At 49.1% G+C, this 23823-nt stretch overlaps 1 protein-coding gene across 4 annotated transcripts in view; it reads left to right on the top strand.

The window, feature by feature from the left end:
• Window positions 1-9749, top strand: part of LOC147096985 (activin receptor type-1-like) — a 184864-nt gene extending 175115 nt beyond the window's left edge. For all 4 annotated transcript variants that reach the window (XM_085972694.1, XM_085972691.1, XM_085972693.1 and 1 more), the window contains one exon: window positions 8944-9749. In XM_085972694.1, the coding sequence (XP_085828820.1) occupies window positions 8944-9087 (144 nt within the window). In that variant the 3' untranslated portion in view covers window positions 9088-9749. The remainder of the gene's footprint in view (window positions 1-8943) is intronic.
• Window positions 9750-23823: the final 14074 nt, after the last annotated feature.

Here is a 23823-nt window from a genome sequence, read left to right on the forward strand (position 1 = left end):
CTTTGTATTCAATGTTGTATTGGTGTGCCCCTAGAAAAAGGGACCACCTCTGTAGTCTTTGTGCCGTCATAATGGGGACACCTTTCTTAGGGTTGAATATGGAGATGAGGGGTTGATGGTCAGTCAGCAAGGTAAATTTTTGTCCGTGTAGGTAATGGTTGAATTTCTTCACTCCCCATACCAGGCTGAGTGCTTCCCTGTCTATCTGGGAATAGTTACGCTCAGCTGAGTTCAATGAGCGTGACGCAAAAGCTATCGGCCGTTCCGAGCCATCAGGGAACCTATGGGACAATACCGCTCCTATGCCGTAAGGGGATGCATCGCACGCCAGTCTGATTGGTAGTGATGGGTTGTAATGAGCCAAAACTTTCTCGGATGTGATTAAGTCTTTACATTTATGAAAGGCACGTTTACAGTCTTCGTTCCATTTCCAAATCACTCCTGTCTGTAGAAGATCATTAAGAGGGTGTAGAATAGTTGATAAGTTCGGTAAAAATTTATGATAGTAATTTATTAATCCCAGGAATGACCTCAATTGTGAAACATTCTCAGGTGCTGGGGCTTTTATAACTGCTTCAATTTTTTCAGGTGACTTATGCAACCCTTCCTTATTAATTATGTGGCCACAATATGATATCTGATTTTGGAAAAATTCGCACTTGGGGCGATTTGCTCGTAGGCCCCGTTCTTTCAGCCTAGTGAGCACCTGCTCCAAATTGGCAAGGTGCTCGTTGTCGTTTTCTCCTGTTATAAGGATGTCGTCTAGGTAACACTGAGTCCCCGGAATCCCTTGCAGGACTTGCTCCATAGCTCTTTGCCAGATAGCTGGAGCTGATGCTACTCCAAAAACCAGTCGATTGTACTGGTACAGGCCTTTGTGTGTGTTTATTGTGAGATACTTTTTAGAGGCCTCCTCAACCTCCATCTGTAGATATGCCTGTGCCAAGTCAATTTTTGTGAAACGTTTTCCTCCGGATAGTGAGGCGAAAATATCTTCTATCCTCGGAAGAGGATACTGTACCGTGTGAAGGACCTGGTTTACAGTCACCTTAAAGTCCCCACAGATGCGAATTTTTCTCTGTTCCTCAGAGTTATTTTTCAATGCTTTTTTCATGACTGGAACGATGGGTGTTGCCCATTCGCTCCAATCTATTTTGGATAATACGCCTGCCCTTTCCAAATTCTCCAGCTCTGCCTCAACTGCCGGACGTATTGCGTATGGCACCGGTCTTGCCTTAAAACATTTTGGAATTGCTGCATCTTCCACTTTTATTGAGGCGGTGATGCCTTTCAAGGTTCCTAGTTTCTCTTGAAACACTTCTTTGGCGTTGGCCAAGATGTCTTTTAATCGTTCAGGTATGATGTCATCATTGTTTTTTTCCTTACTGGTCACCGTCAGTGCCTGAATGGAGTGCCAGTCTAAACGTATCTTCCTTATCCATTCACGTCCCAACAATGGTGGACCACCATCTTGTAGAATGTATAAATACAACTTTTGTATTTCTTTGCCGTTGTATACCACAGGCACCTTTATTTTTCCTTTGGGGTATACTTTCTGCCCCGTATATGTTTTTAAGATAATGGATGTGTCTTTTAGAGGTATATGCGAAAATAGCCTCTCGTAATCTCGTCGATTTATTACGGTTAGAGCTGATCCTGTATCTAGCTCCATTTTAACTGGGGACCCTGCTATTATGAGGGTAACCCAAATGGTCTGGTAATCTTCATTGGCAATTACATTATGTAATTTGAGAGAGCTTAGTCTCTTGTTCCCGGAGTCGCTATCGCTCTTCTGGTCTTTGGAGCTACTGTCCGTCATCATTTGTACCTTTCTGTGCTTTTCCTTATTGATTCTTTTCCCGTTAGTCGATTTTTTATTTTCAGATCGGCATACACGTGGAATGTGTCCCATCTTTCCGCATCGCCTGCATGCTTTTTCTTTGAACCAACAATCCCTCTGGTCATGGTTGGATCTGCCGCAGCGATAACATCTCTCGAAACCCCGTGTCATTTCATGGGTGCTGAAGTCCTGTGGCCTTTGCTGTATCTTTGCCGCTCCTATTGCACTGAAAGCCTTGTCCAGTGTTAAATCTTTTCCAGAAGGTACCTTTTTTTGTGTTTCTACACTTAGGGGATCGCAGATGAATTTGTCTTGCAGAGAATCTGCCAGTCCTGCCTCGAATTGGCAGTGTAGGGTATCAACAATCTCCTCAAAATTCTTGTCCATCGGTTCGGCTGGAGTGATTAAGTTGCGTAACAGCTTGTATGTTTCTGCGCCCATTAGATCCAGAAGCACTGAAGCTTTTTTTTCATCTTCTATTCCATTTGCGGTGCAAAACACCTCCACTCTTTCTACATATGTGGTCCAATCCTCTATCTTGTTATCAAAAACATCAATATTGCCAAAGTTAGGCCCTGTTTCGTTATCAAAAGCATCAATATTGCCAGACTTAGGCATTTCAAAAAAAATATGGCGCTTCCCGCGCTTTTTTTTTCTCTCTGTAGCAACGATATGGCGCTTCCTGCGCTTTCTCGCCGCTGCTACCGATAACAACGCTGTTTTACTGTGGTTTCCGTTTATTCACTGTTGGAGACTCGTTCCCGACGGAGGTCTAAACGCTGACCTGCTTGCCGCGCCGGCCGTCTCCCGAGTGCACCCTCCCAGTCCGTTATTGCTTGCCTCCGATTTCGCTGCCTGTCTCAGCTGTAGAGCCCGCCGCTGGAGCCCCAGCCTGACGCCCAGGAAGGATTAGCGCAGTACCTGCCACCAGCTTGGCCAGCTGGTGAAACCACAGTTTCTATTACTTCCTTGAGTCTTCTGGACGCTGGAGGAATCGATGTCCTTGAGGTGCTGCCGAATTGCAGGTAAGTCCGTTTCCACTTCGTCGCCACTGTAGTGTCCGTGTGTAGATAAAGACACTGAAGACAGGAGTTGGTTCATAGGTATTTACTAAGCAAGTCTGGGGGGGGTTCTAAAGGATATACACAATACACAGGCTTATATAGCCCAAGTGGCAATTACCGGCATTACGCACACCTGGGGCTCTTAAAGGCACATACACCACAATTGCTCTTAAAGGCACATACACCACAGGGATGTTGCACTTTTTCAAGGAGGCTTTGAGGGTGTCCTTGAAGCGTTTCCTCTGCCCACCTGGGGCTCTCTTGCCATGTCGGAGCTCCAAGTAGAGCGCTTGCTTTGGGAGTCTCGTATCGGGCATGCGGACGATGTGACCCGTCCATCGAAGCTGATCAGCTCAAATCGGCTCTTACTAGGTGTAGCAAAATCACGAGCACGTGTTTTGAATGCACTCACGTTGTTGCCACGTGAGTGATTCCTCCCCTCGGTCTGTTTGACTCACTTCCACAGTGGGCAATGCATTTGCCAAGCCACTGGATAACTTCCACTACACTTTAAAGTGGAGATAAAAAGTGAGCCGTACATGTATGGACGAAGGAAAAAGACAGTAACATCAACTTGGGGGGTGAGGCTCCGCAATAGTACACCCAGTATAACTGCAGCATCGCCACCAACCCATCCTCAGCACTCCCACATAGTGAACTATTTACTGTGGTTTGAATTAATTCTCTATATATTATTAAAACTCTTACCTAGGAAATACACTTTGTGTCCACAAACCTTACTTCCTGTTGTCAAGATTTTTTGTCATGTTTTTCTGTTGACCTTTACCAACCAACACCTAAAAAAAAACAGACGATCTGGTCATTGTTACATTGCTGTTTGCGGGAGCTTGCTGTGCGCAAATTGGCTGCTGTGTTTGCCTACATTACAACAGTGACTAATGTATTCCATTGGCTGTAAAGCGCTTTGGGACGTCCTGAGGGTGTGAAAGGCGCTACATAAATGCAAGTCTTTCTTTTATTGCAAATTGCTATGTCAACTGTCACAGTGCAGTTGCAGGTTCTGGCCACTAGGTGGCCCAGTGGAGTAATCTCCTCAATTCTCTCTTCCAACTGTGTTGTCATCTTGTATATAAAGAAACATCGACTGACTGTGGACAACATCAAAGGCAATTTATTAGTCGCTGCCCCATTTTCTGTCCACGAGCTTGTTGCGTCCGTGTGTAATAAGACACAGACTGCAGGAGAAACGGTACAACAGGTGTTTACTCAACGTGGCTCACAGTGGAACTGATCTGTACAGTTTACTACTCAGTGCTATATACAGGTGTGGTCACTGCCAGTACTGCAGTATACATGAGCTGTAAAAAGTAGTTCCCCCCTTAAAGGTATATACATTACAATTCCTCCCCTTTTAGATTAACACTCATTTAACAATTAAATATCGAACTAATTACAATTAACACTTTTAACATGTAACATTAGCTGAAAATAGTCTATTTATATATTCAGTCTTTGGGGAGGCTTCCTGATCCTTTCTGGATAGCGCCTTTCCCGAGTGTCTTGCTCTTGGCGCGGAGGCAATTCTGGCCCCCTGTCGTCAGTTGGTTCATCAGCTTCCGATGCTACTGTTTCTGGGGTAGATGCGACCTGTACGTCGGGTTCATCACCAGGTACGTATGGGCGAGGCATGGGGTTGACTTGTTCCTGTGACTCTAGGATCTGGTCAGCATGGCGTCTCACGATGCTATCCCCAACGTCCACTGTGTACATTAGTGGGCCCTGCTGTGTGCATATCGTTCCTGGCTGCCATTTTTCTGTTCGGTAGTCACGGGCCAAGACTGGTTGCTCTACATTGAAGCTCCTTGTTGGCTTCTCATGGATGTGCTGGAATTGCTTACTCTCAACATCTCTTCGTACGTTTGGTCTGAGCAAATCCAGGTGAGATCTTAACCTTCGGTTAAAGAACATCATGGCTGGAGCCTGGTTGGTGACTGCATGTGTCGCATTCCGGTAGGCGAACAGGAAATTGTCCACCTTGTGCTGCAGCGGAATGTTGTCATTGTACATGGCCCTTACGGCCTTCTTAAAGGTTTGTACGAACCTCTCAGCCAATCCATTTGTGGCTGGATGGTACGGGGCGGATGTGTAATGCCTTACCCCATTCTTTTTCAAGAACCTCCGGAACTCTTTGGAAACAAACTGTGGTCCGTTGTCGGAGCAAATCTGTTCTGGCAAGCCATTCCTGGCAAAAATGGTCCGTAGGACTGCAATAGTTTTCTCCGTGGTGGTGGAGGACATTTTCATGACCTCAGGCCATTTCGAGTGCGCATCCACGGCTATTAAAAACATTGAGTCCATGAATGGACCAGCAAAATCAATATGCACCCGTTGCCATGGAGATGAGGGCCACTCCCATGGGTGTAGAGGGGCCTGTGGTGGTACATTTTGGACTTTCTGGCATCCTGAGCAGCTCTTGGTCAGGTCCTCGATTTGTTTATCGATTCCCGGCCACCACACATAAGCCCTGGCTAGGCTTTTCATTTTTACCCCTCCCAGATGACCCTCATGAAGCTCATTGAGCACTCTATCCCTTAACTTGGGTGGAATTACCACTCGGGATCCACACATCAAGGTCCCCCGGTACACTGACAGCTGTTCTCTCCTTGTCGAGAATGCTGGCAACAGTGAGTCGCCATGTGCTGGCCATCCCTTCACCGTCAAATCATATACCCGAGACAGTGTCGGGTCATTTCAGGTTTCCTTTTCGATACAAGCGTTAGTTACCGGTAGGTATTCAACTATAGTCGAATGGAATATTTCGACAGGATCCACTGCTGGTGCTTCCTCCGCAGTAGGCAGTGGCAGGCGTGATAGCCCATCAGCATTTCCATGCTGTTTCATGCCCTTATATTCAATCTCCTAGTGGTGCGCCCCTAGAAAAAGTGACCATCTTTGTAGTCGTTGCACAGTCATCACCGGAACGCCCTTCTTCGGATTAAAAATGGAGACAAGAGGCTGGTGATCAGTCAGCAAGGTGAATTTCTGCCCGTGCAGATAGTGATTGAACTTTTTCACTCCCCACACTAGGCTGAGGGCCTCCCTGTCAATCTGGGCGTAGTTACGCTCGGCTGAGGTTAGTGATCGTGACGCAAAGGCTATTGGCCTCTCTGAGCTGTCCGAGAATTTGTGCGACAGCACCACTCCAATGCCGTAGGGTGACGCATCACATGCCAACCGAATTGGTAATGCCGGGTTGTAATGGGCCAATACCTCTTTCGATGTGATTAGTGTTTTGCTCTTCTGGAAAGCTCGTCTACATTCGTCACTCCACTTCCATGGCACTCCAGTTTGCAGTAGGGTGTTCAGTGGGTGTAGTATTGTAGACAAATTTGGCAAGAACTTATGGTAGTAGTTTACCAGCCCGAGGAACGACCTCAGTTGTGACACATTTTCCGGTGCTGGAGCCTTGACTACTGCCTCAATCTTCTCTGGGGACTTATGTAACCCCTCTTTATCGATAACGTGGCCACAATACGAGATCTGTTTTCTAAAAAAGTCGCATTTGGGGCGGTTAGCTCGGAGCCCATATTCCTGCAATCTAATGAGCACCTGCTCCAGGTTGGCAAGGTGATCACTGTCATTTTCGCCCGTGACCAGGATGTCGTCCAAATAACACTGGGTCCCTGGGATCCCTTGCAGGACTTGTTCCATTGCCCTCTGCCAAATAGCCGGAGCTGATGCTACCCCGAATACCAGCTGGTTGTATTGGTAGAGACCTTTATGGGTGTTGATTGTGAGGTATTTTTTTGATGCTTCTTCTACCTCCATTTGCAGATACGCCTGGGCCAGATCAATCTTAGTGAAGCGTTTCCCTCCAGATAGCGAGGCGAAAATATCTTCAATCCACGGAAGTGGATATTGTACGGTGTGAAGGACCGGGTTCACTGTTACCTTAAAGTCCCCACAGATGCGAACCTTCCTTGGTTCCCCAGGCATGCTGCTCAACGACTTTTTCATGACAGGGACGATGGGTGTAGCCCACTCGCTCCAGTCTACCTTGGACAGTACACCTGAACGTTCCAGACTCTCCAGCTCTGCTTTGACGGCTGGGCGGATCGCATAAGGTCTGGCCTTAAAAAATTTTGGGCTTGCGTTTTCTTCAATTTTAATCGTTGCTGTCATGCCTTTTAGTGTTCCGAGTCCTTGCTGGAACACTTCTTTCGCGTCAGTTAGGATCTTTGACAGTCGCCCAGGTGTGACGTCGTCATCCTTTTTGTCAGCCACAGTCAGTGCCTGTATGGAATGCTGATCCAGTTGTATTTTCCGGATCCATTCACGTCCCAGTAATGGTGTTCCTCCATCTTGCAATACATACAGGTCTAGTTTTGGTGTTTCCTTACCGTTATATATAACGGCCACCCTTATTTTTCCTTTGGGGTAGACTTTTTGCCCCGTGTACATCTTCAAAATAATTTTTGTGTCTCTCAAGGGTATGTGTGAGAATAGCCGCTCGTAGTCCCGTCGGTTTATGACTGTTAGGGCTGATCCTGTGTCCAATTCCATCTTTACCTGGACTCCTGCTATCTTGAGAGTGACCCAAATGGTTCGGTGATCCTCTGTTGTGATCACATTATTTAGTTTCAGACAACTCAGTTCCCTGCTTTCGGAGTCGTTATCACTCTTTTGTTCGTCTGAACTATTCTCCGTCATCTTATGTACCTTCTTGTACTTTCCTTTGGTAGGTTTCTTATTGCTGGTTTTCTTTCCCGACCTGCAGACTCGTGCTATGTGTCCTACTTTTCCACTCTGTTCCATATGACATTTTGTTTGTGCCATATTCTTGTGGTCTCTGTTGTATCTCTGCAGCGCCCCGTGCTGCTGCTTCATATGATACCACAATGCTGAAAGCCTTTTCCAGCGTAAGGTCCTTTTCAGATAAAAGCCGTTTCTGGGTTCCTTCACTTTGAAGCCCACACACAAACTTGTCCCTTAAGGTATCTGCCAGTCCCGCTCCAAACTGGCAGTGTTTCGATAGTTTGCGCAGTTCTGTTAAATAATCAGCATTGCTTTCATCCTTATGCTGGTTCCGTTTGTGAAACTTGAATCTTTCTGCTATCAGCAGCGGTGTGGGGTTTAAATGTTCCTGTAGTGTCGTTACTATGTCTTCAAAACTCTTTTCCATTGGCTTCGTTGGGGTTACTAGATTTCGTAATAAACCATACATCTTTGCACCCATTAAATTTAACAATACCGACGCTTTCTTGTCATCTGACACCTCATTTGCCTTGCAGTACACCTCTATTCGTTCGACATATGTAGTCCAATCTTCAACTTCATTGTCAAATGCGGTGATACTGCCACTCTTTGGCATTTTGGGTGTGGTTTAAAATGGCGTCTCCCAATGACTTAAAATGGCGTCTCCCGCGCTTTCCTTCCTCCCCCGCTGCTGCCAACGCCGCTCCCGGCGGTTCTCGTGGCAATGGCGGCGCCCTGTAGGTTTCACGCGCTTCTCCTGCGCTGCTGCCAACGCCGCTCTCGGCGGTCCTCGTGGCAATGGCGGCGCCTCGCGGGTTTCTGTGCGTCTCTCTCTCCCTCTCTCCGACGCTGCTCGGCCCCTGAACACCGGCTGCGCCCTGTGCGCTCTGCCCTCTCTCTCTCTCCCTCTCTTCGACGCTGCTCGGCCCTTTGCTGTGCTGCTCGGTCGGGCTCTAGCCCATCGCTGGATGACTGGGCGGTTGCCCGTGGTCGACGCCCGAGTCTCTGGTCTTGACCTCCAAGCCACTGATCTCTAGGAATGAATCCCCGGGAGGTGATGCAGAGTTGCAGGTAGGTTCGAACTTGCCTCGTCGCCAATGTTGCGTCCGTGTGTAATAAGACACAGACTGCAGGAGAAACGGTACAACAGGTGTTTACTCAACGTGGCTCACAGTGGAACTGATCTGTACAGATTACTACTCAGTGCTATATACAGGTGTGGTCACTGCCGGTACTACAGTATACATGAGATGTAAAAAGTAGTTCCCCCCTTAAAGGTATATACATTACAGAGCTCATGTTTTCAATTTATTTTCTCTTTAGATTCTGTCCTCTCTTGCCAAACTGATGAAGGAATCCTGGTACCAGAGCCCAGCTGCCAGGCTGACTGCTCTCCGCATCAAAAAGACCCTGAGCGCCCTGGCCAAACCAGACAACTCGCTGCACAAACTCAAACCAGACTGCTAGCTCTTCTTAACACGACCCTCAACAAGAAAAAAGCTCTTAAACCTTCTGAGACGGCACCTGCCAGTTAATCCAGCACGGCCCTGTCTACTGTCCTCTTAACATGCAATACAAACACTCTCAGGCATCTGCTCTGCAGTGCTGGCTTTAGTTCTCTGTGGATTCTGCTCCGAATTGACCAAGCAATGAGATCTGTGGACCGGGAGAAAGAAACTCTGGGAACTAGCTTTGCACGTTTCATTAAGAAAGACGTCGAGTGAAGCTGTACATTGCCTCGGGACTGAATAAAAAGAAGGTCCCGCACTCATGCCCTTCCGAAATATCTCAGAGCTGTTCATGTACAGTGAAGTCAGTTAAATGTTGCGCCCCCTGTTGTGTGGGAATGGTGCACTGCACAGCACGCTCCCAGGATCCAAAAAGGTATCACACGCGGAGCGTTATTATCGCGCTCAAATCGGATTCGAGCGGAATATTATGGACTTTCACTGAGAGCTTAGCATGCAAAAAAATGTTCAGGACACACATGAGAGTTTTACAGAGTGGCCCGGGCATAACATGAGCAGCGCTGTGCACTGGACGGTGACCACTGCAATGCTCAGGAGTTGCAAACACCTTACATAAAAAGTCTCTGTAACAGCAACCAAAAAAAAAGTCAAACGCATAACTACCATGGAGTTTTTATTGTATTTACTAAACACGTATTTTATGGTCCAACTATAAACCGAAGTATGGTAATCAAAAATTTCACAATGGTTTTCTTTATCTGATGACATTTGTACCGCTGTCACCTCGATTGCTTTCCATGTCTGTGTCTGTGTGACTCCATCGAGGAGGTGAATAACACCAGAGCAAATCAGCACCCTTCCAGTCACTCATTCACTTTGCATTCATTCAGCCCCACCAGACCAAAGGGCACATGAGACTAGTACATGGGGGGGCGGCGAGGGGAGGTTTGTACATGGAAGGGGAGGACCGTACATGGAAGGGCGGCTTGTACATGGAAGGGTAGGCTTGTACATGGAAGGGGAGGCTTGTACATGGAAGGGGAGGTTTGTACATGGAAGGGGAGGCTTGTACATGGAAGGGGAGGACCGTACATGGAAGGGGAGGACCGTACATGGAAGGAGAGGCTTGTCCATGGAATTGGAGCCTCGAACATGGAAAGGGAGGCCCGTACATGGAAAGGGAGGACCGTACATGGAAGGGGAGGACCGTACATGGAAGGGGAGGACCGTATATGGAAGGGGAGGACCGTACATGGAAGGGGAGGACCGTACATGGAAGGGGAGGCCTGTACATGGAAGGGGAGGCTCGTACATGGAAGGAGAGGCTTGTAGATGGAAGGGGAGGCCTGTACATGGAAGGGGAGGCCCGTACATGGAAGGAGAGGCTTGTACATGGAAGGAGAGGCTTGTACATGGAAGAGGAGGTTTGTACATGGAAAGGGGAGGACCGTACATGGAAGGGGAGGACCGTATATGGAAGGGGAGGACCGTACATGGAAGGGGAGGACCGTACATGGAAGGGGAGGCCTGTACATGGAAGGGGAGGCTCGTACATGGAAGGAGAGGCTTGTAGATGGAAGGGGAGGCCTGTACATGGAAGGGGAGGACCGTACATGGAAGGGGAGGACCGTACATGGAAGGGGAGGCCCGTACATGGAAGGGGAGGCCCGTACATGGAAGGGGAGGCCCGTACATGGAAGGAGAGGCTTGTACATGGAAGGAGAGGCTTGTACATGGAAGAGGAGGTTTGTACATGGAAAGGGGAGGACCGTACATGGAAGGGGAGGACTGTACATGGAAGGAGAGGCTTGTACATGGAAGGGGAGGCCCGTACATGGAAGGAGAGGCTTGTACATGGAAGGGGAGGCTTGTACATGGAAGGGGAGGCTTGTACATGGAAGGGGAGGCCCGTACATGGAAGGGGAGGCCCGTACATGGAAGGGGAGGCCCGTACATGGAAGGGGAGGCTTGTACATGGAAGGGGAGGCCCGTACATGGAAGGGGAGGCTTGTACATGGAAGGGGAGGCCCGTACATGGAAGGGGAGGACCGTACATGGAAGGGGAGGCCCGTACATGGAAGGGGAGGCCCGTACATGGAAGGAGAGGCTTGTACATGGAAGAGGAGGTTTGTACATGGAAAGGGGAGGACCGTACATGGAAGGGGAGGACTGTACATGGAAGGAGAGGCTTGTACATGGAAGGGGAGGCCCGTACATGGAAGGAGAGGCTTGTACATGGAAGGGGAGGCTTGTACATGGAAGGGGAGGCTTGTACATGGAAGGGGAGGCCCGTACATGGAAGGGGAGGCCCGTACATGGAAGGGGAGGCTTGTACATGGAAGGGGAGGCCCGTACATGGAAGGGGAGGCTTGTACATGGAAGGGGAGGCCCGTACATGGAAGGGGAGGACCGTACATGGAAGGGGAGGCCCGTACATGGAAGGGGAGGCCCGTACATGGAAGGAGAGGCTTGTACATGGAAGAGGAGGTTTGTACATGGAAAGGGGAGGACCGTACATGGAAGGGGAGGACTGTACATGGAAGGAGAGGCTTGTACATGGAAGGGGAGGCCCGTACATGGAAGGAGAGGCTTGTACATGGAAGGGGAGGCTTGTACATGGAAGGGGAGGCTTGTACATGGAAGGGGAGGCCCGTACATGGAAGGGGAGGCCCGTACATGGAAGGGGAGGCCCGTACATGGAAGGGGAGGCTTGTACATGGAAGGGGAGGCCCGTACATGGAAGGGGAGGCTTGTACATGGAAGGGGAGGCCCGTACATGGAAGGGGAGGACCGTACATGGAAGGGGAGGCCCGTACATGGAAGGAGAGGCTTGTACATGGAAGGAGAGGCCCGTACATGGAAGGGGAGGCTTGTACATGGAAGGAGAGGCCCGTACATGGAAGGGGAGGCTTGTACATGGAAGGGGAGGCCCGTACATGGAAGGGGAGGCTTGTACATGGAAGGGGAGGCCCGTACATGGAAGGGGAGGCTTGTACATGGAAGGGGAGGCCCGTACATGGAAGGGGAGGCCCGTACATGGAAGGGGAGGCCCGTACATGGGAGGAGAGGCTTGTACATGGAAGGAGAGGCCCGTACATGGAAGGGGAGGCTTGTACATGGAAGGGGAGGCCCGTACATGGAAGGGGAGGCTTGTACATGGAAGGGGAGGCCCGTACATAGAAGGAGAGGCTTGTACATGGAAGGGGAGGCCTGTACATGGAAGGGGAGGACCGTACATGGAAAGGGGAGGCCCGTACATGGAAGGGGAGGACCGTACATGGAAGGGGAGGTTTGTACATGGAAGGGGAGGACCGTACATGGAAGGGGAGGCCCGTACATGGAAGGGGAGGACCGTACATGGAAGGGGAGGTTTGTACATGGAAAGGGGAGGCCTGTACATGGAAGGGGAGGACCGTACATGGAAGGGGAGGCCCGTACATGGAAAGGGGAGGCTCGTACATGGAAAGGGGAGGCCCGTACATGGAAGGGGAGGCCTGTACATGGAAGGGGAGGCTTGTACATGGAAGGGGAGGCCCGTACATGGAAGGGGAGGCCCGTACATGGAAGGGGAGGCTTGTACATGGAAAGGGGAGGCCTGTACATGGAAGGGGAGGACCGTACATGGAAAGGGGAGGCCTGTACATGGAAGGGGAGGCCTGTACATGGAAGGGGAGGCTCGTACATGGAAGGAGGGGGACAGGTGGCTAGTACATGGGAAGGAGGGGAACAAGTGGCTAGTACATGGGAAGCAGAGGGACAGGTGGCTAGTACATGGGAAGGAGGGGGACAGGTGGCTAGTACATGGGAAGGAGGGGGACAGGTGGCTAGTACATGGGAAGGAGGGGGACAGGTGGCTAGTACATGGGAAGGAGGGGGACAGGTGGCTAGTACATGGGAAGGAGGGGGACAGGTGGCTAGTACATGGGAAGGAGGGGGACAGGTGGCTAGTACATGGGAAGGAGGGGGACAGGTGGCTAGTACATGGGAAGGAGGGGGACAGGTGGCTAGTACATGGGAAGGAGGGGGACAGGTGGCTAGTACATGGGAAGGAGGGGGACAGGTGGCTAGTACATGGGAAGGAGGGGACAGGTGGCTAGTACATGGGAAGGAGGGGGACAGGTGGCTAGTACATGGGAAGGAGGGGGACAGGTGGCTAGTACATGGGAAGGAGGGGGACAGGTGGCTAGTACATGGGAAGGAGGGGGACAGGTGGCTAGTACATGGGAAGGAGGGGGACAGGTGGCTAGTACATGGGAAGGAGGGGGACAGGTGGCTAGTACATGGGAAGGAGGGGGACAGGTGGCTAGTACATGGGAAGGAGGGGGACAGGTGGCTAGTACATGGGAAGGAGGGGGACAGGTGGCTAGTACATGGGAAGGAGGGGGACAGGTGGCTAGTACATGGGAAGGAGGGGGACAGGTGGCTAGTGCATGGGAAGGAGGGGGACAGGTGGCTAGTACATGGGAAGGAGGGGGACAGGTGGCTAGTGCATGGGAAGGAGGGGGACAGGTGGCTAGTACATGGGAAGGAGGGGGACAGGTGGCTAGTACATGGGAAGGAGGGGGACAGGTGGCTAGTACATGGGAAGGAGGGGGACAGGTGGCTAGTACATGGGAAGGAGGGGGACAGGTGGCTAGTACATGGGAAGGAGGGGGACAGGTGGCTAGTACATGGGAAGGAGGGGGACAGGTGGCTAGTACATGGGAAGGAGGGGGACAGGTGGCTAGTACATGGGAAGGAGGGGGACAGGTGGCTAGTACATGGGAAGGAGGGGGACAGGTGGCTAGTACATGGGAAGGAGGGGGACAGGTGGCTAGTACATGGGAAGGAGGGGGACAGATGGCTAGTACATGGGAAGGAGGGGAAGTGGGAGGCAGGAACCGTTCTGAGGTTAGGTTTGAAACACTTTGTCAAGATAATGGGAATATGGGGAGGGAATTCTCTGCATTGTATCTGGATATGCTATTCTAGACCTGGGAATGAAAGTACTCTATGGGGCTAGCATTCAGCAGGTCAGTCAGCATCTGTGGAGGGGTTAATGTACTTTTCAACAGAACAATAGGAAAGTTCCAAAACTGAATCAGTATTGTTCGTGTCACTAAGACACTCTATGCATTGCAGTGCCCACTGGTTGCGGAAGGCCCCAAGTGTACCAGTGAGCAACGCATGCTCCTTCTCCAAGGGCCACCCGGGCGCAGACAAGACCGCAGAAGAGAGACAGGCAGCCAGAGTGACCCCCATGGGCCCTGTCCATCCTGGGCCTGTGAATGTCCACCCTGGCCTGTGTAGGGTGTTTTTGCGTGCCCCGTGTTTCTATGACTCGCCCTTGAGTCGACCCGTGCCACAAAAACTCCCCGGTTTGGGTTGTTTCCCTTGGACGGCAGGAGCTTATGCCCAGCCCATCGATTAGCGGGTAATCCCACACAGAGAGAGAGACCAAGGCCAGATAGGTCTTCTCCTATGCCCGATGCGTAGCGTCCCCAACAGGATTACTGTGTAACCTGGCCGTGACCGGATGCCACCCGGTTGGTCTTCCGAATTATACCGCGAACCACAAGCCCCACAATCCCCAAGTTCGGACCCAAGGAGTTACTATGGATAGATTATAAATGATTCAGACAAAACGAAACGGTTCAGGTTGGTCAAAGATCGATTCCTTTTATTACATTCACAAAACGACAATCCCTACTCCTCTCGCTTATGGCAGAACGAGTCGGTGACCGTGGACACTAGCTTATAACCTTAGACGAAAATACCCACCCTGTTGGTTACGCCTAACCAACCCCTTCCCAGGATCTAAGCCTAGATAATGGAAAAACCCTTCTAACTAAACCCCTCTCCCGGTTTGGTCAGAACCCACACTTGGAAGCCTCCTCACACACACACATGTGTTAGCCTGCGTCTTGGACACTTGCAGTTCCTCAGCAGCCAAACACGCGGGCGGTCCTGGGGATTTCTAGAGGTGTATGCTGGATATAATTACCAGCCCTTGTCGTTGATTCACGCGGTCCCGGCTCCGCTCGACTCCAGAGACAAAGCCGTGCCTATCAGAGGCATGTTCCTGGAGAGTTGGCGGACGCGTAGTTACGCGGAGAACCCCGTCCCAGATGGTAGAGAAAAGCAGGCAAGCAACAGCCAAAAAAGGCAAGCCCTGCATCCCCAAAGTTCAGCAATACACAAAACTAGCTGGGCAGTTCCTGGTTACCATGGTCGCAGAGATGCTGTAGTTGGTTTACCTGGTGATGCCTCTTGTCCTGGATTAGTCATCTTGAAGAAAACAATGATACTCGAAGTGCTAACTGTTTGTTAAGTTCTTGACTGCTCCTTCATTGAAAGAGTCCAGAGGTGTTACTTTTGGCCTCCAAACCTCATTGTCCATCCAGACATCCCGGCTCCATGGACAAAGGGTGGTTTTCCCCAAGTCTCAAAAGTTCAGACAGACAGTTCATCTTCACAGAAACTAACAGGCAGTCCCTTTTAAAGTCCAAAAGTCCAAACTCCATTTTTAAAACGCAGCCCACGTGCGTCTCCATTTAAAAAGGGTACGTATCCATTTTAAAAGTCCAAAAAACCTTGAGGCACATGCACCCACTGATGTTGGCACCGGCCAAACCCTAGACCAGGTCGAGGAGCAGACGCCGACTGACTTTTCTGAGTGTTTGCGACCCTTTCTGTTTCAGCTTTCCAGCACCCGCAGTGTTTTGTTGCTTTTCCTTCACACCGTGAGGATGTGCACATGTGGCGGTCAGGTGAGGGTGGGGCAGGCCTTGGCTGCGATGCGTGCCATGGCCGCACAGCTCGGCGACATTCGCTGTGGAATTGTAGGCCGACATGGCTCACCACCTTTAGGAGGGGAGGGGAGGGGAGGGAACGGGCAGTTTCAAGGCGCAAGGGACTCTGAGAGGAAAAATATCGTGAAGAAAAATAACATTTAAAAAGTTGCACAAATTAAAATTAAGAGTCGAGACAGTGAAAGAAAGACTTGTACAACGCCTTTCACGAACTCCAGGCGTCCCATTAGGGTCGCCAACTCTGATTGGACATATTCCTGGCGGTTTCATCACATGACCTCCCGCCTCCACCTGCTCCCCCCACCATCTCCAATATGTTGATAACTAATAAATTTAAGGAAATTCATAATTTTTTAATGCTCCTATGATTTTTTCCTGCTGTTGCTGTCAGCAGTGTCAGGGATTGATCTTCAATTCCTGGAGACTCCAGGGCAATCCTGAAGGGTTGGCCACTCTATGTCCCAAAGCGCTTTGCAACCAATGAATGACTTTTTGAAGAGCGTTGTGGCTGTGTGTTGTCTCTGAAATAATTGCAGTGATGCTGTTTTACAATCCAGTCCACTAAAAGGAGCAGTAACGTTGCTACCCCATTGCTTGCTCGCTACTTGAGGAAGGTCAGAAAGACTGCTTCCTGACTGAGAGGGAAACTATCTTAGAGATGATGTTCTATCGTAAGTAGCACGTAACGCTTCAGAAATTTTGTTTTTGCGCGACTCATTCTCCACACTTGTACCAGTGAACATACCACCCTGAGCAGAAAAGCAGCTTGTGGCACTTTCCCAGTGGCAGGGTACAGCTGATCTGCTTTCATACTGAACTCTGCGCCTTGTGTCAGCTGTGGCTCAGTGGGTAGCACCCTCGCCTCTGAGTCAAGAAGGTTGTGGGTTCAAGTTCCACTCCAGGGACTTGAGTACATAAAGCCAGGCTAACACTCCAGTGCAGTGCTGAGGGAGAGCTGCACTGTCGGAGGTGCCGTCTTTCGGATGAGATGTTAAACCAAGACCCTATCTGCCTTCTCAGGTGGATGTACAAGAACATTAGGAGCAGGAGTGGGCCCTTTGAGCCAGCTCTGCCATCCAATAAGATCATGGCTGATCTTCTACCTCATCTGCACTATCCCTGAGTCCCTTAATATTCAAAAATCTATCGATCTTTGTCTTGAATATACTCAATAACTGAGCCTCCACAGCCCTCTGGGGTAGAGAATTCCAAAGATTCACTACCCTCTGAGTGAAGAAATTTCACCTTATCTCAGTCCTAAATGGCCGACCCCTTATTCTGAGACTGTGACCCCTGGTTCTAGACTCCCCAGCCAGGGGAAACATCCTCCCTGTCAAGCCCTGTAAGAATTTTAGTATGTTTCAATGATCCTATGGCATTATTTCGAAGAAGAGCAGGGGAGGTATCCCCGGTGCCCTGGCCAATATTTATCCCTCAACCAACATTACTGAAACAGATGATCTGGTCATTATCACATTGCTGTTTGTGGGAGCTTGCTGTGTGTAAATTGGCTGCCGCATTTCCTACATTACAACAGTGACTACACTTCAAATAATACTTCATTGGGTGTAAAGCGCTTTGGGATGCTCTGAGGCCATGAAAGGCGCTATGGAAATGCAAATTCTTTCTTTTTACACCAACTTTCCAACAGAGATCACTGGCTAGAGATCAGAAGCAGAAAGCTTGGCTGATCTTTTTACTTTCCCCTAGTCCAGAAGCATTGTGATCAAAGATAGCCCCTGACTGTTGCCTAGCTGAAATGAGCTTGCAGGTACGGCCAATAAGGCAACAGTGGCGACCCTATCATGCCTTCTTTCACGCAGTACCTCGGAACGAATGACTTACTAACCAGCATTACACTTAGTCAGGCATTCACATATCTTAGTGGGTCTATTGAGTCTTCCTTTGAGAATAGTGTGTCAGCTGTGGCTCAGTCGGTAGCACCCTCGCCTCGGAGTCAGGAGGTTGTGGGCCCACTCCAGGGACATGAGCGCATAAATCTAGGCTGACACTCTAGTGCAGTGCTGAGGGAGTGCTGCACTGTCGGAGGTGCCGTCTTTCAGATGAGACGTTAAACCGAGGCCCCGTCTGCTCTCTCAGGTGGATGTAAAAAATCCCATGGCATTATTTCGAAGAAGAGCAGGAGAGTTCTCCCTGGAGTCCTGGGGCCAATATTTATCCCTCAATCAACATCACTAAAACAGATGATCTGGTCATTATCACATTGCTGTTTGTGGGAGCTTGCTGTGCGCAAATTGGCTGATGCATTTCCCACATTACAACAGTGACTACACTTCGAACAGTACTTCATTGACTGTAAAGCGCTTTGAGACGTCCAGTGGTCGTGAAAGGTGCTATAGAAATGCAAGTCTTTCTATGGCTAATACAACTGGTACCTGTTTACCTGCTTAAGATAAATGGCCTAATCTACATTGGGTCTGCAGGCTGTCAGGTCTGGGTGATGACACACTGCAGCGATGCTACTGTGCACAACTGCCCTCAACAACGGCGCAGTTATGTTATCGGGCGGGGGTGGGTGAGAGACCTGTGATCTGACAGCCAGCGTTATAGACCCCCGTGTAAACAGACAACAATGATCTCTGTTTACAGCTAGTTTAACTCACCTTTGGGCAGAAATAAATGTCCCCACAATTTAGTGAATGCCAGTTCGTCAGAAATTTTGACTGGATGTTGTTTTCCTGACTGGCTCTTTGGGGTGGGGGAGGGGTAGGTAAGCAGGTTCTGTTTGCGGTCAAGATGACACCTGAGTGCGAGATTGGAACCAAATCAACTCTCTGTGGTAGACACAATCTGATAGCAGAGGCCCTGTAGCACTTCAAGGTGCTGCTGATGTTTGGCCTGTCAGCCTGACTCACTGTTGGAAGCCGGAGGGATACATTTGCCTTTTGAGGGTTGGGCTGCTTCCAACTTGGCTCTAGCTAACGGTACCAGCCTGCACCTAAACTCTCTGGGCTTAGTTTAAGTGGGACGTGTGGTGTATGTAACCTGTTCCACCTTAAGAGAACTTAAGCCTGTTCCACCTTAAGAGATGTACTACTTTCTCTGGCTGCTGTATACGTAGTACCGGTGGTGACCACCGGTATATAAGCACTGTGTAGTAAGGTTGTATTTCATATCGTCCTGACCTCCAACCAGTAAAGACCTGTTGAACTTTAATCTTGTAGTCTGTGTGTTATTAATTACAACTAGAACACACAGACTTTACAGGACGTGTCCTCACAGGGAGAGAGTATGCACTCCATGTCAGGCAAAGGGATTTCTCAGTGGTTTGATTGCCCTGTCGGAGGTGCCGTCTTTTGGATGAGACGTTAAACCGAGGCCCCATCTGCTCTCTCAGATGCCTGTAAAAGTTTCCACAGCACTATTTCGAGAAGAGCAGGGGAGTTCTCACCTGGTGTCCTGGGGCCAATATTTATCCCTCAATCAACATCACTAAAACAGATTATCTGGTCATTATCACATTGCTGTTTGTGGGAGCTTGCTGTGTGCAAATTGGCTGCTGCATTTGCTACATTACAACAGTGACTACATTTCAAAAAGCCCTTTGGAAAGTCCAGTGGTCGTGAAAGGCGCTATATAAATTCAAGTCTTTCATTTCTTCTGCATTGAGGGGTTTGACAGAGCAGTGCATGTGGACAAAGGTGTCTAGTTTCCGCTTGGTTGATGTGACCCCTTTACTGGTGTTCCTTCATTCTACAACTCCAAGTCCATCCAAAGTGTGTACATTGCCCCATATCTGGAGAGGCTCTTTAACCCCTCTCGTGCATTCCTGGACAGGATACAAGAAAAAGCTCATCACCTGACAGCTGTTCCTCTCTCACCTTTTGTCTCCAACCTCTCACATTTCATCGCAATCTTTCTTCTTTCTCTCACTCTATCTGATCGATAATATGGCCAATGGTCCTCTGGCCTTCTCTCTCTCTTCTTCCAACACTCTGTCCTACCCACTCTTCTTGCTCCCCGCATCCTCGCTGAGTTGCAATCAAGACTCATCGCACTGTCACCTCCTTTAACTAGCTCTTTCCCAGGATCTCAAAACAATGTTCCTCCTCACCTCCCTCCGTCTTGCGTCCCTCCTACAATCTACAGGCTCTTTAAACCCAAGCTCGGTGTCTTCTCATCACTACTTCTCATCTTCTCACCCACTTTTTTTCCCCCAAGCTGGCTGGTTGCCCTGCATAATCTAGACCTTGCTCCTTCAGCCAGGCTTCTCAATGAGAGAAATTCTCCTCCAAGAAACGGCATAGCTATGTAGTAACCCCCTTTGTGGAGTGGAGGCCAACAAAGTCTCCCCTCTGAGATGCTCGGGAAGGTCTACCTGGGCCAGTGAATGCGAGTTCTAGGGTAAGGGTAGGTGACGTAAGAAAACTACTAGGCACTTGGTCTAAGCGTTAAACAAAGCTTTAATCAACTGTTTTACAACATGGAGGTCTAGTTGTGTCCTTCACTAGTTCCTGTAAAAGAATGTCCTGAGCAAGCTGGGCCCATGCTCGAGTAGTTATACTCTCCCTGGACAGCGCCACCAGCAGGCCGCCCAGTATTATTACATAAGTCATTTCCACATGAATAACAAGATTCATGTCCGTAGGTGTGCAGATAATGCACGAGGCATAGTCGCCCCTGCCTGCCTTGTGCATCAAGAACCGCTCTTCCTCCTCCAAATCTAGCAGCTGCTGGAAGAATTTCCGCCCTGCCCATTTTGACTGTGGTAAGGGTTTGGAAATAAAATCCTTACAATGCAAAATATCAGGCTTAAGTCGCAACAAAAAAGAATGCAAGAATTAAAATAGGGAATTGAGAATTCAGGAGAAACTTCTTTACCCAGAGAGTGGTTAGAATGTGGAACTCGCTACCACAGGGAGTGGTTGAGGCGAATAGTATAGAAACATTTAAGGGAAAGCTGGATAAACACATGGGGGAGAAAGGAATAGAATCCGAAATAACAACAGAAAATGCTGGAAAATCTCAGCAGGCCAGGCAACATCCGTGGAGAGAAATTAGAGTCAACGTTTCAGGTCGAAACCCTTTATCAAGATCTTGATAAAGGGTTTTGACCCGAAACGTTGACTCTAATTTCTCTCCACGGATGTTGCCTGGCCTGCTGAGATGTTCCAGCAGTTTCTGTTGTTATTTCGGATTTCCAGCATCTGCAGTATTTTGCTATCGGAATAGAAGGATATGATGATGGGGTGAGATGAAGTAGGGTGAGAGGAGGCTCATGTGGAGCATAAACACCGGCACAAACCAGTTGGGCCGAATGGCCTGTTTCTATGCTGTAAATACTTTGTAATTCTATGTGTAAACTTTTGACCTCATAGGGCGGGAAAGTGGCATTGAGGCCAAGATCAGATCAGCCATGATCTTATTGAATGGCGGAGCAGGTTCGAGGGGCCGAATGGCCGACTCCTGCTCCTATTTCTTATGTTCTTATAGTCAGGAAATGGAGAAGTCAACCCAATGACAGCAAGATGCCAAAGATGAGAGTGCTGAGTCAAATAGTTGTTCTTCCTCAAATTTCCTCCCCATCTCTCCTGAAGGCACTGACTGACGCCGGGGTATGGTTCCACAGGAAAGCCCACTTAGACCTGGAGCCCATTGTGACTCCCTGCTGAGTTTTTCCAGCATTTTCTCTTGTTATTTCTCCTTCTATTCCTCTCTCCCTCATGTGTTTATCGAGCTTTCCCCACCTCTGCTATTCGCCTCAACCACTCCCTGTGGTAGCGAGTTCCACATTCTAACCACTCTCTGGGTAAAGAAGTTTCTTCTGAATTCTCAATTCCCTATTTTAATTCTTGCATTCTTTTTGTTGCGACTTAAGCCTGATATTTTGCATTGTAAGGATTTTATTTCCAAACCCTTACCACAGTCAAAATGGGCAGGGCGGAAATTCTTCCAGCAGCTGCTAGATTTGGAGGAGGAAGAGCAGTTCTTGACGCACAAGGCAGGCAGGGGCGACTATGCCTCGTGCATTATCTGCACACCTACCCTTACCCTAGAACTCACATTCACTGGCCCAGGTAGATCTTCCCGAGCAACTCAGAGGGGAGACTTTGTTGGCCTCCACTCCACAAAGGGGGTTGACATGAATCTTGTTATTCATGTGGAAATGACTTATGAAGTAATACCAGGTGGCCTGCTGGTGGCGCCGTCCAGGGAGAGTATAACTACTCGAGCACGGGCCCAGCTTGCTCAGGACATTCTTTAACAGGAACTAGTGAAGAGGAGCAATAAGGGAAGGAAATGGGAACGATAATAAAAAAACAAAACTTTCCCATCAGCTGTGATACGAAGCAACAGGGAGGTGCATTTTGAAAGATGAATAGGATTACTTGTGGTACCCCCAGTGGCCTAGTGGGCAAAACGCAAAGCTTGGTAAGGCACTCATACAGACCAAAAAGTCGCTTGGAATCGATTCCTGGTCTGTGCAGATTTGGCTGATTGGAGTTGGATTCGCAGTTGGGGTCCTACAATTGGCCTTAAAACCCCTGATCTAACAAGGGTGAGAGGATGAGAGGGGGGATGCGGAAATCAGCCAAGGTACCTGCTCCTGATCGCTATCCAGTGACCCTGACATTGTGTGTGTGTGCGTGGATGTGAGTAGAAGTCAGCTGATGACATAAGAACATAAGAATAGGAGCAGGAGGAGGCCATTCGGCCCTTCGAGCCTGCTCCGCCATTCAATGAGATCATGGCTGATCTTCTGCCTCAACTCCATTCATCGGCCCTATCGCCATATCCCTTGATGCCCTTACTAGTCAGGATTGGCCTCCACAGTGGAAGAGTTTTTGGATCCTAACTATCACTGGCTTCAGGAGTGTAGGTAGGGAACTAGGGAACGGGAAAAAAAGGGACTATTATGAGATTTGGCGAGAAGAATTAATGTAGAAATTGAAATCTAATTAATTCTAGACATTTTGTACATTCTTAGTGCTCTGTGATGATGCCAGTGAGCGATTATGTAAAAAAAACACGTCAATTTTGCTTGCATTATGTTAGTCCAATTAATCCCATAGTTGTCATATTTGAAGTATATTTTATTTAATGCACTTTCACAGAAGTAATAAACCAATTGAAACCAGAAGAAAGAAATATGTGTCTGTCGCTTTATTTATTTTCTCCTTTGTTATTTTTTTTTGCCTTCCTGAGGTGGGAGAGCGGGCCATCCCAGCCCGCAGACAACAGCAACTGCAGCTCTTCTCCTGCGCGCGGAGGAGAAAGTGAGACTGTCTAGACTTGTCGATGACTGTGCTACAGCACAAAGAAAGACAAAACAGCGGAATTCATTACCTCTCAATCTTTCCCGCCTACAATCTTCAGCTTTTTCAAACTGAAGCTTAGTGCCACTTAATCATGACTCTGTCTTGGCTTTGCAGCCTTGGTGATGTCCTGTGCTATAGGCCTTATCCCTAAGAAAGGGACAACACTGCCCCATTTTGTCCCTCTGTTTGCCTCCCCTCTTTTCATCATGTTATTGAGTCATATAGAATTACATAGAATTTACAGCACAGAAACAGGCCATTCGGCCTAACTGGTCTGTGCCGGTGTTTATGCTCCACATGAGCCTCCTCCCACCCCCTCTTCATCTCTCCCCATCACCATATCCTTCTATTCCTTTCTCCCGCATGTGTTTATCTAGCTTCCCCTTAAATGTATCGATACTATTCGCCTCAACCACTCCTTTTGGTAGCCAGTTCCACATTTACGTTGGGTATGGTTCCAAGGGGGGCTGGCCACCATCCGTTACCTCGCTCAAAGTGGCCATTGTCCATATGGACCCAGACAACAAATATCAGCAGGCTATTTGACAGTGGGGGCAGCATTATCCTGTGCTCAACCCAAAGTCCAGACACGCAATGAGTCACTGAATTACGGTTTGGAACATTGAACCCTGGCTGATTTCCCCTCTCTAAACGATGGGTGCT

The sequence above is a fragment of the Somniosus microcephalus genome, chromosome 33 (genome assembly GCF_052327205.1).
Source record: "Somniosus microcephalus isolate GS21.2 chromosome 33, FLI_Smic_1.0, whole genome shotgun sequence".
NCBI lineage: Eukaryota > Metazoa > Chordata > Chondrichthyes > Squaliformes > Somniosidae > Somniosus > Somniosus microcephalus.